General features: G+C 39.6%; 1 protein-coding gene across 3 annotated transcripts in view; it reads right to left on the bottom strand.

The window, feature by feature from the left end:
• LARS1 (leucyl-tRNA synthetase 1) overlaps window positions 1-17712 on the bottom strand; it is a 77810-nt gene that overhangs the window by 14857 nt on the left and 45241 nt on the right. For all 3 annotated transcript variants that reach the window (XM_008255172.5, XM_089336027.1, XM_089336028.1), the window contains 10 exons: window positions 16882-16967; window positions 16731-16796; window positions 16552-16634; window positions 15700-15838; window positions 14439-14651; window positions 12561-12618; window positions 8626-8689; window positions 3965-4148; window positions 1855-1945; window positions 799-939 (listed from right to left, as the gene is read on the bottom strand). In XM_008255172.5, the coding sequence (XP_008253394.4) occupies window positions 799-939; window positions 1855-1945; window positions 3965-4148; window positions 8626-8689; window positions 12561-12618; window positions 14439-14651; window positions 15700-15838; window positions 16552-16634; window positions 16731-16796; window positions 16882-16967 (1125 nt within the window). The remainder of the gene's footprint in view (window positions 1-798; window positions 940-1854; window positions 1946-3964; window positions 4149-8625; window positions 8690-12560; window positions 12619-14438; window positions 14652-15699; window positions 15839-16551; window positions 16635-16730; window positions 16797-16881; window positions 16968-17712) is intronic.

A 17712-nucleotide genomic window follows, 5' to 3' on the forward strand; every position in this document is an offset into this window, starting at 1 on the left:
GCAAATATACACTTCAATCTTTGTTTATAAGCAGCTCCTAATAGCTGTCTATAACTTTCTCAATATTTTTACCGTTTTTAGCAGCTAGAACAGTATTAGTTATAGATGTATTAGCATATTCATAAATATTGAAATATTTTCTAGCTGATGAGAATTTAGTGACAAACATTATGCAAGTAATCAAAGCTTTTAAAATATATACTTCAGGGGGCCGGCGCTGTGGCGAAGTGGGTTAACGCCCTGGCCTGAAGTGGCAGCATCCCATATGAGCACTGGTTCTAATCCCGGTTGCTCCACTTCAGATCCAGCTCTCTACTGTGACCTGGCAAAGCAATAGAAGATGGCCCAAGTCCTTGGGTCCCTGCACCCACATGGGAGACCCGGAAGAAACTCCTGACTCCCGCCTTTGGATGGGCACAGCTCCTGGATCCTGGCTCCTGATCGGCACAGCTCTGGCTGTTGCGGCCAACTGGGGAGTGAACCATCGGATGGAAGATTTCTCTCTCTCTCTCTCTGCCTCTCCTCTCTCTCTAACTCTGATTTTCAAATAAATAAATAAATCTTTAAAAAAATAAAATATATATTTTGTATGCTTATAAATAAAGACACATATATAATCTAACTGTCCAAACAGGAGGTGGCTCTGGTTTAGGCTTGAACCACTGTAATAATTATGACAAATCTGGCTTTCTTCCTGAAGACTCATTTTCAGCCTTTTCAGTAACAAAATTATTACAACCCTTGCTTAATGAGACCAAAATTAAAACCATTCACAACATTTTAAACACATAAAGGTACCTTTCCTAGGAGTGTCCAGACGTGTTCACATAAATGTGGACAGAATGGAGCCAGGAGGAGTGTTTGAACTTCAATAAACCGGAACACAAGTTCTCTGTGCATCCCTTCTATGGCTAATTCACGATACTTATCTTTTGCAGCCTACAAAATTTGAAATCATTTGTCATTTATCTCACCTCACTTCTTTAAAATAAAGAAAAGATTTTTCATTTTTTAATGAATTTTTAAGTTTTTAGCCTTTAAAATTCCACAATGAGTTATTATGGAATTTATTTATAAATTTATTTCTGTTACTTTATTTTTTAAAAATATTTACAAATAAGAGCACATCAATCTTCGTTAATGGATACTGAAGTTTTATATCAGTCATCATCAAGAAAATATTTTTTAAAAAGATATTTTGTAGCTGAAACAAAAAGTTGAACAATTTTAACTGTGCACCAAGTAAGGGTGAATGCTCTGAGCAGCTTATAGGAAAGATATTAAATATCAAAAAGGCTATAAATACAACACACTGCCATGCTCAGCACTTATCCTTATTTAACCACAGCTCTAAAAATCAAGTTACATAAATCTCAATGTGATGTTTTACAAAATTGAGTGAAGCTACATTTTTTTACTTGAAGCACTTAAATGCCAAACTTGAGTAAACACTGACACCTTGTGGAAAGCTTTAGAAAACATTTCCATTCAAAACAGTGGCAATTAATGAAATCTTTCGTTTTTATCAACTTGCATTTTTATCAATGTTTTCCTTGAAAATATGACTGATTCTTTTATTTATTATCTTTATTAATACAACTCAACTAGAAGTCTTTATATTAAATGAACACAATTTAAAAGAGAAACGGAATTTTTTAAAATATGAATTCCATGAAAAAATACCTCAAAAAATTAGTTTAAAATCAAGACTCATTGAAGATTTTAAAAATTTCTTGGCAACCTTTTTTATAGCCTTTACTTCAGATATGCAATTATGTTATATAATAGGAAAAAAAGTAAGAAAATACATCATATTCACACTGACATGTTTTATAGCTACCAAAAATAACCTACCTGAAACTCAAAAAACCCTGTTTTCAAAGCTTCTTTAAACATCATCTTTTCATAGTTTTGATCTGTTTTTATAATTCCTGCATTCATTTCACTATTGAATAGGAAAAAAAGGTTATTGAGCTTAAAGGCAATAATATATATAGGTATAAAATGCTGCTGCATATAACTAATGAACACAATGTCTGAATCATTTAAACCTGCTCTACACAAAACTGTTTTTGTGTTCCTTAAACTGACTGTGGTCTCTCTGTTGTCTATCCACCCTTAATATCGTCAGCTGACACTATTCAGGGATACTGCTAATACCAACATTAACAAGGCACGTTTAAAAAGTCCTTGATACAAACTTTGCTATGAAGCCCAAAATCAATATAAAAACAGCTGAGTCAGGTTTTATTTATTGCATTTTAAATATGTGATACTGAATATTAGAAAATAACTTCTCATGGGGCCGGAGCTGTGGCATAGGGGGTAAAGCCTCCGCCTTCAGTGTCAGCATCCCATATGGGCGCCGGTTCGAGTCCCAGCTGCTCCACTTCTGATCCAGCTCTCTGCTATGGCCTGGGAAAGCAAGGGAAGACATCCCAGGTCCTTGGGCCCCTCCACCTGCATGGTAGACCTGGAAGAATATCCTGGTTTCAGATCGGCACAGCTCCAGCCACTGCAGCCATCTGGGGAGTGAACCAGCGGATGAAAGACCTCTCTCTCTCTCTCTCTCTGAATCTGCCTTTCCTTCTCTTCTCTGTGTAACTCTTTAAAAAAAAAACAAAAAAACAAAAAAACAAAAAAAAAAAACCAAAAACAAAAAACACACAAACTTCTCATATCACCTCAGACTTTTCTTTTTTTAAAGATTTTTATTTATTTATTTGAAAGTCAGAGTTATAAAGAGAGAAAAGGAAAGGCAGAGACAAAGAAGTCTTCTATCCACTAGTTTTCTCCCCAGTTGGCTGCAACAGCTGGAGTTGCGCCGACCCCAAGCCAGGAGCTTCTTCTGGGTCTCCCATGTGGTGCAGGAGGTCCATCCTCCACTGCTTTTCCAAGCCATAGCAAAGAGCTGGATCGGAAGTGGAGCAGCCGGGACCCGAACCAGCGCCCATATGGGATGCTGACACTGAAGGCAGAGGCTTTACCCACTATGCCACAGCGCTGGCCCCGAGACTTTTCTTAATGTGGCTTATTCCAGCTCCAACTTGTTTTATCTCCCACTTCTGCCTTCCATACACTAGACTTCAAATAAATACCTCCTTTCCACAGTTTAAAAGCAAGCTTTCAGGGCCAGTGTTGTGGCACAGCCAGAGGCTGCTCCACTTCCAATTCAGTTCCCTGCTATGGCCTGAGAAAGCAGCCGAGGATGGCCCAAGTCCTTGGCCCACTCCAGCCATGTGGGAGACCCAGAAGAAGCTCCTGGCTTGGGGTCGGCGTGGCCCAGCCTGAGCCATTACGGTCATGTGGGGAGTAAACCAGAGGTTGGAAGACCTCTCTCTCCATCTTTTCATCTTTAGGTAACTCAAATAAATAATCTTTTTTTTAAAAAAAAGCAATAAAAAAATCCTATTTATTTTTCAAGAAACCCAAAATTCATGATTTCTCCAAATTTTCTTTATGCCTATTATTTCATGCTTAATCAGATGGGTAAATGTTTATCTCTCCTGCTAAGACAATAACGACTGTGTCTTATCCTTCTAACACTAGTACTTAGGATAGCTCTTAACACAAAAGGTTGATAATATCTCTGGAATGAAAAAATCATACATTTCTCCATTTATATTTCCTTTAACCACCCTGTACTACTCTAACACAAGACAGCATAGTAAAATGCTGGGAGACCAGGTTTTAGAGATAGAAGCAAGTTCCTATGTCAAGTCTGCAATGAATAGCTTTGAGGCATTTAATGAAATAATTTTTCTAAGTCTTAGTTTCTTTATCTAATAAGGTTGCTTTGAAGGTAAAGTTGAATGGATGCAAAGAACTTTGCTCATTGCCTGCAGTATGTGAGCCTCCAATAAACAGTAGCTATTATCATCTAATTAATTTCAGAAAAAGGAAACTTAAAAATGCACCAGGATTATATAACTCAAAAGTACAAGGTGGCTGGGGTTCAGTTTACCTGGCAAAAACTCTATCATTGAAAGAGCTGGCAGGACCACTTCTTAGGCTGTCCCAGTTGGCAACCATTTCTTTCACCCATTCCACCCAGGTGTACAGACGGAGAATACCTGCATCTGCCATGGCTTCCACAAAATTCGCATCTTCAACAGTGTCACCAGCATCAGCCAGTGCCAAGCGCATTCCTGAAAGAAAGGGGATGGGTGTTGTGTCTCAATGAGTTAAGCCACCACCTTGGACACAAGCATCCCATCTGGATGCTGCCAGTTTGAGTCTCAGCTACTCCACTTCCAATCCATCTCCCTACTAATGTATCTGGAAAAACGGCAGAAGATGGCCCAAGTGCTAGAGTACCTGCCATCCTGCCACTTGGGAGACCAAGAAGCTCTTGGCTTCAGTCTGCCCCAGGCCTGGCTGTTACAGTCATGTGGAGAGTGAAACAAGAAAAGGAAGATCTCTTTGTGTCTCTCCTACACTCTCCTGTAACTTTGCCTTTCAAATAAATAAAACAATCTTAGAGAGAAAGAGAAGGAGGCAGGAAGGGAAGGAGGGAGGAAGGAATCAACCAACCAATGATTTAAAGATAACTATTACTGAGTTTCAATGGGTCTACTGCAAAGCTTACACAGAAATTAAGAAACAACAAATATTTTAAGGGGTTGTCCCTGGTCAACAGCCAAAATAGAAAAGTCACCAAAAGTAGGAACCCTAACCATTTTTAAAATACATGAACCTTCTGTATAGATTTGCATACACTTAGTATCAACATGAGTTTTTCTTCAGGCATGCTTAATTAATGAGATAGAGTGATCTTTAATGAGGAAGAGGAAGAAAATTATAAACTGTAGGTAGATATATATTTCTGTGCAGTTTCTCTATCAACATCTCAGTCATTTAGAAGGGGCAAAATACTGATATTTTAATGCATGAGGACACACTCCAGTGCCTTATGTGTACTAATGTATATTTAATTTCCTAGTCCTAAAACTAGGTTCTTCCAAGTTTTTCCACTAATAAAACTGTACTTTCTTGATTCTTATCTCTTAGAGCCACCAAATCTTCCATGTGAAAATATTAGAAAAGAACCTAAGTATCTATCAGCTATAACAGTTATAATGGAATAGTATATTGCTGGAAAAAATGAGGAAACATTAGGCACCACTATGCAATGATCTCAACTATGAATTGTTGGGTGAAAAAAAGCTTCAGAATAGCATATTTAGTGTGCTGTTCTCTGTTGACTTAAAGCAGGAAGATAAGCACATGCAATATTAAGTTTCATATGCACTATATATATTTTTTTTTTTTTTTTTTTTTTTTTTTTGGACAGGCAGAGTGGACAGTGAGAGAGACAGAGAGAAAGGTCTTCCTTTGCCGTTGGTTCACCCTCCAATGGCCGCCGCTGCAGCCGGCGCACCGCGCTGATCCTGGCAGGAGCCAGGAGCCAGGTGCTTTTCCTGGTCTCCCATGGGGTGCAGGGCCCAAGCACCTGGGCCATCCTCCACTGCACTCCCTGGCCATAGCAGAGAGCTGGCCTGGAAGAGGGGCAACCGGGACAGAATCCGGCGCCCCGACCGGGACTAGAACCCGGTGTGCCGGCGCCGCAAGGTGGAGGATTAGCCTATTGAGCCACGGCGCCGGCCTTGCACTATATATCTTTTAAAATATCTAAGAAGATAAACACATGCTTAGTTTTTAAAAATAATTTTAAACTTAAAGAAAAACAATAAAACAGTACAGAGAATGAATACCATTCACTTAGTTTCCCTAATCTTAACAACCTTTTTAATCATAAAGTTCACAAGTAACCAAACTATAGACCTTACACAAATTTTCCAGAATTTCTGCTAATAAAACGCTGTGTTCTAGGCTCCAATCAAGAATCCCATATTGCATTTAACTGCTGTGTCCCCTTGGTCTCTTCAAATCTATCAGAGTTTCTCAAAGAATACTAGTTGCTTACAATCAGTTATTTAATAGATTTGTTCCCAATTTAGTTTTGCTGGATGTTTGCTCTTTATGAGATGGAGGTTATGAAGCTTTGGTAAGAATACCAGAAGAGTTGCATCCTCAGTTTATCACATGAGAGATGTACATGATATTGAAATGACACCACTAGAATACTAACCTGAACATTGGTTAAGGTGTTCTCAAGTATCTACCATAAAATTACTCTTTTCCTTTGTTTCTGTGTTTAAATAAAATATCATTAAAATGTTAGATTTATAGAAAACTCACAAAGAGTTTCCATTTCCATATACCACTCACCCATATAACTTTTAAACAATATTTGTTGAAACCAACAAAGTTAACATTGGTCCACTGCTATTAATTAAACTACCAACCTTATTCAAATTTTACCAGTTTTCCAATAATATTCTTTGTTTGCCCACAATACCACTTTGTGTTCAGGTATCATTTATCCTCTTTTTCCTCTGGTCTGTGAGTTATTAGTCATTTCTTGTTTCTTTTAACTTTGAAATCTTGAATAGTACAGATCAACTGTTCTGTATAACATCTCAGTTATAAATGATTTCTTTCTGACCAATGGTATTATCACTTTTATTCTCCCATCTCAATACTGTCTCTCCTGTACTTTTTTAACTTAATATATTTTGAGATAACATTTTTAATTTATATTATAAGCAAAGGTATTTTTCCCTTTGTAATTACTAAATATCTTGGAAGAGATACAAGCACTCTGGAAGCATACAAACAGTCTATTTGTTCAGAAACTTCTGCCCATAGATTTTAGCAAATATTGATGGATCCTGCTTGCCTCTAACAATTATTACTATGGTATCAATAGTGTTTTTTTATTTCACTTTATTATTCTAGTTATTAACTAGACATGGAAAAAAAAATACTCCCACTTCCCACATTTATTTAATTATTAATATATATCAGAATAAATCTCATGGATACTTCTTTCATTCATAGGGCTATAATCCAATACTATCATTATTTACTTTGTTACTTTAACTGTTCTAGCTTACACTACTGAGAACTTCTTCAAGCTAGCTCCTGTGTTCTTTCAATGTGCCCTCATCATTCTTTAAGCACTTCCTTATTTTCTTGTAACATAAACATTCCACATTCATCTTGTATTTTTCCCTATCCCTACCTTCAAATCAATCACTTGTCTTTGGAGCCCTAATTCCTTTTATAGAAGAATGGTAATCAGAAACCAAGATCTGAATGCCAGTGCTTCACTGCTACTGGGATGTCATTGCTCCCAGGTGCTCTCAGCAGACAGAACTAAGGAAATACATGTATGTGCACACACACATCTACGTTTGCTTATTTACGCTGATTTTTATATCTGTGTACCTGCATATGAATCACATAAACTTACACTGATATCATCAATTTCAATCTAATATCACAGAGTTCATTCTAGTATTCCCTCTTTATCTATAACTTCTTTTTCTGACAGTGAGCTCTCTGAGACAGTGTATTTCTTTTCTTGACAGATAATGAAATGTAACAGTACTGAGGGCAAGCAAAATTATTTTCCTGAAAATCAATGTTTAAGTCATCTGTGGGAATACCAAATACAGAGGAAAGATCTTGGAAAAGCTTCCTATAGAATCAACAGTTTTTTAAAACTTGTCTTGAATCTAAGCAATTAGAAGAAGACTTCTAACAATTTGAAAGAAGGAGTCACAACCCAAATCTGTGAACAGATCATGTCAGCAATTCTATTTTAATTTCAGTATATACTGCTTATTCACAAAGACATCCTAAATATTTTTAATCTTTGTTAAAGCAAAAGGAAAAAAAATTAAAGCACCAATTTTAACTTGTCTTTTGTCATGTGAGAAGAATCAGACTTTATGCAACAGTAGTAACAAAAATGCATACTTGGGGCTGGCACTGTGGCATAGCAGGTTAGACCGCCATCTGCAGTGCCCGAATCCCATATGGGTGCCAGTTCGAATCCCAGCTGCTCCACTTCCAATCCAGCTCCCTCCTAATGTGCCTAGGAAAGCAGCAGAAGATGGTCCAAATGCTTGGGGCCCTGCACCCATGTAGGAGACCCAGATAAAGCTCCTAGTTCCTGACTTCGGCCTGGCCCAGCCTTGGCCATTGCAGATACCTGGGGAATCAATCAGGAAATGGAAGATTCTCTCTCTCTCTCTCCCTCTCCCCCCTCCCTCTCTCCCTCCCTCCATAATTTTGACTTTCAAATAAATAAATCTTTATTTTAAAGATTTATTTATTTGAGAGCTAAAGTTACAGACAGTGAGAGGGAGAGACAGAGAGAAAGGTCTCCCTTCCGTTGGTTCATTCCCTAGATGGCTGCAACCGCTGGAGCTGCGCCAATCCAAAGCCAGGAGCCAGGTGCTTCCTCCGGGTCTCCCGTGCGGGTGCATGGGCCCAAGCACTTGGGCCATCTTCTACTGCTTTCCCAAGCCATAGCAGAGAGCTGGATCCGAAGTGGAGCAGCCAGGACTCGAACCGGCACACATATGGGATGCCAGCGCCACAGGGGGAGGATTAACCTACTGAGCCACAGTGCCGGCCCCTCAAATAAATAAGTCTTAAAAAAAAAAAAAAAAAAAAGTCGTTCATGATAAAAATGCTTTGTAAAATTCACATTTACAGAATAATAAAGTCAGTTCAACCCCCCCCCCCCAAAAAAAAAGAAAACATACTCACCATCCGCTGAAAATTTGTCAATAGCTTGCATCAAAGTGAGGAAATTGCCTGTGGATTTTGACATCTAAAACACAAAGTCAGTAATCAGGCATTGATAAGAACACGTATAAACTAATCCAAATCAACCTAACTAAATAAAAACAAACAAAAATAAATTGGAAATGTGAAAATATGAGCCTTAAAATGACTTGTTTGAAGTATTCAACTAATCAGTGACAAAACCAGGACAGGAGCTCCAGTCTGCCACTCAGCCCACTGTGACTTCCATTACCCTATATTCCCCCAGGTAACTAGACTAGACATGTGGAGTGATTCCACTGAAACTCTGCAATACCTCAGCTGGTTACATAAGGGAGAGCTGTACAACAATTAGTCATTCAAACATGGAAAGGACTAGCTCAGCAGGGACTGGCCTAGATATGGGATTTTAGGAACCCTCCTGGAATTAACATTCACAGTAACTGACTGTTCAGGTTGTGCTCTGCCTTAGTGCAGCACACCTCAGGCGCCATTCACAGTCTAGCAATCTTTATGTTGTTAACACAACTCTGCTGATGCCAAAGACCAAGATTATTCTATCATTCTACTACATGGAAATAGTGTCTCACTCTAATAGAACCAGCAGAGTACAGCAATGTTCAGATGGACCAAAGAAAATGTTACAACAGGATTAATATATAATTGCTCTATTCTGACTTACAAAGAAATGAATTTAATAATCAAAAGTTGAACTAACAAAATCCACAAAATAGCCAATGCTTCTAAACAGCTCTTTTCTAGTCTTACATACAGATATTCTTTTTGGTTACTTATTTTTATTTTTGTTGAAAGGCAGAGAGAGAAAAGCTCTTCCATCTGCTGGTTCACTCTCCAAAGGTCTGCAACAACTGCTACTGGGCCAGGCTGAAACCAGGGCCAGGAAGTCAACCCAAGTCTCCTACATGGGTGGCAGAGACCCAAGTACTTGGGCCATCTGCTACCCACTAGGATGCTCCTTAGCAGAAAGTTGGAATTGGAAGTGAAGCTAGGACTCAAACTCAGGCATTCTGACTTTGGATGTGGACATCCCAAGCAGTGTGTTCACTGCTGTGCCAAATGCCCACCCCCAGATAGTATTAAATAAATCTTTCTATTTCCTTTTACTATTAGGGGACTGGCTGAATCTGATGTTTCATACTGCAATTCCTATAATCCGGTATTTGTCTAAATTCATAGCTATTCTGATTATAAATACCACACATCCTTAAAAAACTGGGACAGGCATTGTGACACAGTGGGTTAGGCTGCTGCGTCCAACAACAGCATCCCATATGGGTGCCAGTTGGTGTCCTGGCTGTTCTACTTCTAATGCACCTGGCAAAGCAGCAGAAGATGGCCCAAGTCCTTGAACCCCTGCTCCCAAGTAGGAGACCCAGAAGGAGTTTCAGGCTCCTGGCTCAGCCTGGCTCAGCCTTAGTTATTGTGGCCAACTGAGGAGGGAATCAATGGATAAAAGATCAACTCTCTTCCCTGTCTCTTAACATTGCCTTTCAAATAAATAAATAAATCTTTAAAAAAAAAAAAAAAACCTTGATACTCTTTTACCAATAATATTCCACTGCTTACAACAAAATTCATGAGGTGTAATACATTCAATCTATTAAAATTTTTAATGCAAAATAAATAAGACTTTTTTTAAATTGAGGGGTGCCCTGCCCTAATTTGCACAAAGGTATTGTAGGGGCAAGCAAAGCCACTGTCAAATTTCTACCATATGATTGAGGATACTGATTAATTAAATTGGAAAAGAATCACATCCTAGCGGTAATAACAGTAGTGGCAATACAAATGATATAAAGAGAACTCTATTATACTGGGAAGAAGCATTAAAAAATTCCTACAAACTCCAAATTCTATTATTCTACTAATTTAGGGACCAATCATAGTATAAAAACAAAAACACCAAACGATTTTCTCAACATAGTAAGAAAGCTCTCAGGTCACAATGTTAAGATCTTTATACCTTCTGTCCCTATTGTCTCTCTCGCTCTCCTTTTATACACCAATCACAATTTGTGTCAACTTTTTGTCACTCAGTATCCCACTTCGATTAATACTGTCTTCTCCACTTGTTCTTTTTTTTTTTTTTTTTTAAGATTTACTGATTGATTGGAAAGGCAGAGTTACAGAGAGATGAGGGAAAGCAGAGAGAGATCTTTCTTTCATCCACTAGTTCACTAACCAAATGGCCCCCGGCCACAGATAGGAACTCCATCTGGGTCTCCCACCTGGGTATCAGGTGCCCAAGCACTTGGGCCATCATCCACAGCTTTCCCAGGCCATTAGCAGGGAGCTGCATTGGAAGAGGAGCAGCCAGGACTTGAACCACTGCCCACAGGGAAAGCTGTCATTGAAAGCGCTCTTAACTTGCTGTGCCACACAGCATCAGTCCCAACTTGTTCAATTTTAGAAAAAAATTTAGCTCATGCTGCTATTCTTAAACGTTTCAGATATAAGGCTTTTTAACTCCCTGATTAATGTTATTTATTAAAAGAACAAAAGGTACACCTTCCTTTTTTTAACTTTTAAAAAAAACCTTTTTTTGAAGACTTATTTATTTGAAAGGCAGTTACACAGAGAGAGACAGAGATAGAGATCTTAAATCTGCTGGTTTGCTCCCCAGATGGCTGCAATGGCCCAGTGCTGGGGCAGACCAAAGCCATGAGCTTCTTCTGCGTCTCTTACCTGGGTGCAAGTAGGGGCCCAAGCACTTGGGCCATCCCTTGCTGTTTTCCCAGGAACATTAGCAGGGAGCTAGATGGGAAATGGAGCAGCCAGGACATGAACCAGAAGCTTTACCCACTACACCATGGTGCAACTTTGGACCCCAAAGTGCAACTTTCTAAACCTGAAAAAACTTCTGCACAATTCTGCACTCTCTTGGGGGCCTGCGTTGTATAGTGTGTTAAGCAACTGCCTGTGATGCTGGCATACCACATGGGCTCTGGTTCAAATTCCAGCTGCTCTACTTCTAATCCAACTCCTAACGTGCCTGGGAAAGCAACAGAAGATAGCCCAAGTGCTTGGACCCCTGTACTTACACGGGAGACCCAGATAAAGCGCCTAAATCCTCTTCCTGGCCCAGCCCCAACACTTGCAGCCATTTGGGAGTGAACCAGCAGATGGAAGAACTACTCTCTCACTCTCTCTGTCTCTCTGTAACACTGCCTTTCAAATAAATTAGTTAATTAATTTAAAGGAGGGGGGAGTCAGCAATGTGGCAGAGTAGGCTAAACCTCTGCCTGAGATGCCAGCATCCCACGTGAGTACCTAACTCATGTCCTAACTACTTGTGGCCTGGGAAAGCTGTGGAAGATGACCCAAGTTCTTGGGCCCCTGCACCCGTGTGGGAGACCCAGAAGAAGCTCCTGGCTCCTGGCTTTGGGTTGGCTCAGCTCCTGCCATTGTGTCCATTTGGAGAGTAAACCAATGGATGGAAGACCTTTCTCTAACTCTCCCCCTCTCTGTAACTCTACTTCAAGTAAATAAATAAAATCTTTAAAAAAATTTTACATTCTTAAGAGGGAGTGAGTCTCTCTCTCTCTCTCTTTTTTTTTTTTTTTTTAAAGGCAGAGTTAGACAGTGAGAGAGAGAGAGAGAGAGAGAAAGGTCTTCCTTCCGTTGGTTCACCCCCCAAATGGCCGGTATGGCCAGCGTGCTGTGCCGATCCAAAGCCAGGAGCCAGGTGCTTCCTCCTGGTCTCCCATGCGGGTGCAGGGCCCAAGCACTTGGGCCATCCTCCAATGCCTTCCCAGGCCATAGCAGAGAGCTGGACTGGAAGAGGAGCAACCGGGACAGAATCCAGCATCCTGACTGGGACTAGAACCCCGAGTGCCAGCGCCGCAGGCAGAGAATTAGCCTAGTGAACCACGGCGTTGGCCGGGAGTGAGTCTTACCTTCTCAGAATTGAGGAGGAGATGTCCATTTGCTCTCACAGCTGTGGGCCATTTGTCACTTCATAAGTAGGTATTTAAAGACAGAAAATAAAAATTAAAGATATGGCTAAGGCTTAAACTTTTAAGGTAAGTGTCAACAATTTCACAAGTTTATTAAAACAATTGTATAAGGATTATTTACTACAGTCCTTTTAAAACAGGAAACAAAGCCACCAAGGGACCAGCTATATAAACTATGATACAGGCATATAAAGACATAACTAAAATATAGGCAGGATCTTGACAGATATAAAAGAAATTAAGTAAAAAGAACTTAAAGCATAAATTCTTATGAGACAGAACAGCATATACAATAAGGTATTTTCATATAAATTAAAAAATACAGATCTCTGATGCTGATATGTGCATAAACAACTTTTCCAGAAGGAAGTATAAGAAACAAATACCAATGATGAGCTTTGGGAAGTAGAGCAGTATGGGGGAAACTATAAATTCACTGTTAACTTTTTATCTTTGAATTTTCAAACCATCTATATGTCTCTTTTTTTTTAATTGAAATTTTGTTTTTAAAGGCAGAGTTAGAGAGATAGAGAAATCGATTTTGCATCCACTGGTTCACTCCCAAATGGCCACAATGGCCAGTACTGGAGCAGGCAGAAGCCGGGATCCTGGAACTTCACCTAGGTCTACGACATGGTAGGCAGGGACCCAACCACTGGGGCCATCTTCCACTGCTTTCCTATTAGTAGGGAGCTGGATCAGAAGTGGAGCAGCTGGGATTTGAACTAGTGTCCATTTGGGCTGCTGGCATAGTACAGTGACTTGATCAACTTACACCACAAGGCCAGGCCCCAGTTGCTCATTCTAATAATGAGATTATTTGAGATCATGTGGCTGAAAGCAAGAGCTCTAGAGCCAGATCCTCTGGGTTTGCATCCTGGTTCTACCATTAATTATTTCAGTGGCTTTAGGTAACGCATTTGACCTTATTATGACTCAGTAAGATTTCTTGCCTGTAAAATGTGGATATTGATAGACCTTCTTTGAAAAGTTAGAATCAAAGTCAAAGCTGTTAATTAAAGTAAGCAGTACAGTGTATGGCATAAACACTTGATGTTACCAGTTACTTGTGATGATCAAAGATTAATAAAAATCTTAGTAAAAAAGGAAGAAGATTCAATTTATGATTAAAAGAATTTCGAAGACACCATATTTCTCTAAAAACACATTTTAAACAATAGAGAAAAATAACTGGATGGCAAATAACATAAGAACCATACTCAATTTCATTCCTCTACTTCAAAATGTTTTTCTCCTTTAGAACAAAATATAATCTTACTCTAAATACAAGAAGTCATAGGAAATTGGATTTTATAAAATAAAATTGAAGGAGACTGAGGGAATTTATTTCCCCAGCTGAGGAACCTGAGGGAAAAGTGGAAGCACATCTGGTTAGGCAAAAAGAAAGGATTCTTCTGGAGCACACAAATGGTATTTAAAAAGCTTGGTTAGTCCCACATTGCTATCAAGTTCTGCTGGAATCTTGGGGCTCCCCACTCTTAAGAAAAGATTCCCTTCACTTCTAACTTCCCAGGACCTATCTTAAATTGTCTTTAATTTTGCATCAAATGGGTCAAATGGATTATAAGCCGATGACCAGCACACATGAAACAGATGTGCACTGGTGGCCAAAACCAGGTATGAGGATTTCTGGATATAACAGATAGTATCCTTTAGTATACACTTAACAGGAAAAAAAAAAAAATGTAACTGGCAAACCTATCTATATCTTCCATAATAATTTCTTAGATATTAGGAACTGTAAGACATCTTTGTTGAAAATCAGTAAATCTAGTCCACATCTATTTTTGCATTTACCTTTGTTCTGGCCACATAGCCACATGATTATAAAGGTAATATGAAAGATGATTTGGAACAAGATCCTTGCCAGAGACTCGAAGATCCACAGGATACCAGAACTCAAATTCCTGCTTCAACTGATCCAATTTTTCCTTTGGAATCTGAGTCTTAGGAAATGGAGCATCCTTGAAGAAAATATAATCCCAAACTTCCTTAGTCATCTGTTGTGATCTGTATAAAAAATAAAATAAACAAGCCATATATATATATATATATGTAATAATATATAACATATATATATTGAAAGGATCAAAATTTTAATCTAAACATGAATTAGGAATCTTTTTCTTCTTTAATTTTTATGTTTTAAAATGTATTTGGAAGTCAGAGAGAAAGAGACAGATCTCCCATCTGTTGTTTCACTCTCCCAGTGGCCACAAGAGCCAAGGATGGGTCAGACTAAAGTCAGGAGCTGAGAACTCAATCTGAGTCTTCCACAAGGGTGGCAGCACCAAACTAACAGAGCCATCATCTGCTGCCTCACAGGTGTGAATTAGCAGAAAGTTGATATCAGAAGTGGAGCTGGGACTCAAACACAAGCACCCCCATATGCGAGATGGGTGTCCCAAGTTGCATCTTAAACACTGCACCAAGGGTCGGCCCTGTGGCTTGGCAAGTGAGGCCGCTGCCTGCAGTGCCTACATGTGGGTGCTGGTTCAAGTCCCAGCCGCTCCACTTCTGATCCAGCTCTCTGCTGTGGCCTGGGACGACAGTAGAGGATGGCCCAAGTCCTTGGGCCACTGCACCTACATGGAAAACCCAGAGGAAGCTCCTGGCTCCTGGCTTTGGATCGGTACAGCAACGGCTGTTGCAGTCGACTGGGGAGTGAACCAGCAGATGGAAGACTTCTCTCTCTCTCTCTCTGCCTCTTCTTTTCTCTCTGTGTAACTCTGACTTAAATAAGTCTTTAAAAAAAAAAAAAAAAAAAAAAAAAAAAAACTCTGAACCAAATGCCCACTTCAGGAACCTCTTATTATAGTTACTGTAGCAAGTAAGAATAAAAGGCTCCCATAAGAATGAAAAATAGATAATAATAGAAGAGGAACTACTTATTCATCTTCTTCATTTCAACAGTAAAGAAGTAAGACCATTTTAACAAAATCCTGCTAAATGAAGTCTAGGAAAATTAAATAAGAAAAAAGGAAGTTTTCTATATGTAAATAAAAGACTGCAACTCTTGCTAACAAACTATGCTCCTTCCCCTTATCTGTTCACCAACCTGATGCCTAGTGGAGACTCTGCCTGTCCACGCAAGTTACCACCCTGCAACAGGTGTGCAACTGTGTAAAACGCCATGTAGATGGTGGAATCAGAGAGCGATTCAATCAGCCACTGCTCGTCCCAGGGCAGGCGAGTGCCTGCAAAGTAAAATTAGAAAATTAACACACACAGACTCTAAGAGACTATCTATGGAACCTACATTTTTCTAGAAGAGGGCTATGATACTTTTAAAGCTATTTAAAATCTACTTGAATAAATTAAAAAAATGGTAGAAACAAAATGGTAAGGGATGGCGCTGTGGACTAGCAGGTAAAGCCGCCACCTGCAATGCCGGCATCTCATATGGGCACCGGTTTGAGTCCCAGGTGTTCCACTTCTGATCCTACTCTCTGCTATGGCCTAAGGAAGCAGTAGAACATGGCCCAGGTCCTTAGGGCCCTGAACCCTCATGGGAGACCCGGAAGAAGCTCCTGGCTCCTGGTTTCAGACCGGCACAGCTCCAGCTGTTGCAACCATCTGGGGAGTGAAAGAGCGGATGGAAGACCTCTCTCTCTCTGCCTCTCTGTAACTCTATCTTTAAAATAAATAAATAAATCTTAAAAAAAAAAATAGTAAAAACTTTGAAGTCTTTCTATGAAAGCCACACCATAAATGCTATGTGGCCTGGAGAGGACTTATTTACAACACCAGGTGATGGTGGGGGACCACATCCTAGTTCCCCACCCTGCTAACCAAACCAATTCAGCAAACACTAGCAGAAAGGAGAGATAAGTAAAAATGACTATTTGCTGTATATATGGCAATCATCCAAATAAAACAAACAAACAAAAAAATCCTCATACTTTCATACCTAAACCATAAGTTCTGGAGCAGGCATGTTCTTGTAGCCAACCTAAGGTAGCTTCAAAATTCCTCCTGGTCTCCTCACAGAATCTAGAAGAAAACAAAAGATCATGGGCCTCTCTTCACTTTGATAATGCTCCATATTTCCCATCTCCTCTCCCTTCCCTCATCTCTGTCTCCTCTTACGTTTCCATGTTTTTCAAACACTGTGATGTCTGCTTTTTCCAGTTCTCTTCTCCATAATCCAAGTACCTGGGAGAAGATAAATTTATTTTCTTTTTAAGTCAGAAATGAGCAAAGTGACTGATGGAATTTTTTGGGTATAGGAGACACTAACCATTGGTCACACAGAGCCACAACACATTCATCTGAAGACCTGGACATCACTTGTTTTTCTGGTTCCATGTAAATAAATGCATCTCCCTAAATGAAAATAAATAAAAATACATAAGATAACTGTCAAATCAATCTCCATTCCTCAAGGATACAAATTACTTTAAAAAATGCTATGCCACACAACTTTGCATTTTCACTGTCTTCCCTCTTCTAAGAGTCAAATTTATCTACCGTTCCTTCTATAAAACACTTGCTTATGAAAACACATGCACGTTTGGCAAATGGATCACTTTCTCTAGCTACAATTATTCCTTTCAGTGAAAAGTGAAAGCTGCCTAATAGTTTCTCATTCTATGGCTTGTAGGTTAGGCTTCCTATGGTAATTTTTTATCTCTGTAATAAAAAAAAAAATAATAAAAAACAAAAACACACACACAGAAAATAGCAAATTAAGCACACAGAACCACTGCTTTAAATATACTCAAAAATTAAACATGATGGAGCCGGCGCTGTGGCGTAGCAGGTAAAGCCACCGCCTGCAGTGCCGGCATCCCACATGGGTACCAGTTAGAGATCCAGCTGCGCCACTTCTGATCCAGCTCTCAGCTGTGACCTGGGAAAGCAGAGAAAGATGGCCGAAGTCCTTGGGCCCCTGCACCCGTGTGGAAAACCCAGAGGAAGCTCCTGGCTCCAGATCAGCGCAGCTCCAGCTGTTGCAGCCAATTGGGAGAGTGAGCCACCAGATGGAAGACCTTCTCTCTCTCTCTGTCTCTCCTTTCTCTGTTTAACTCTGACTTTCAAATGAATAAATGTCTTAAAAAAATTAAGCATG

Source organism: Oryctolagus cuniculus, chromosome 6, assembly GCF_051225735.1.
Source record: "Oryctolagus cuniculus isolate XC-2025 breed Fujian yellow rabbit chromosome 6, ASM5122573v1, whole genome shotgun sequence".
In the NCBI taxonomy this organism is placed as follows: Eukaryota; Metazoa; Chordata; class Mammalia; order Lagomorpha; family Leporidae; genus Oryctolagus; species Oryctolagus cuniculus.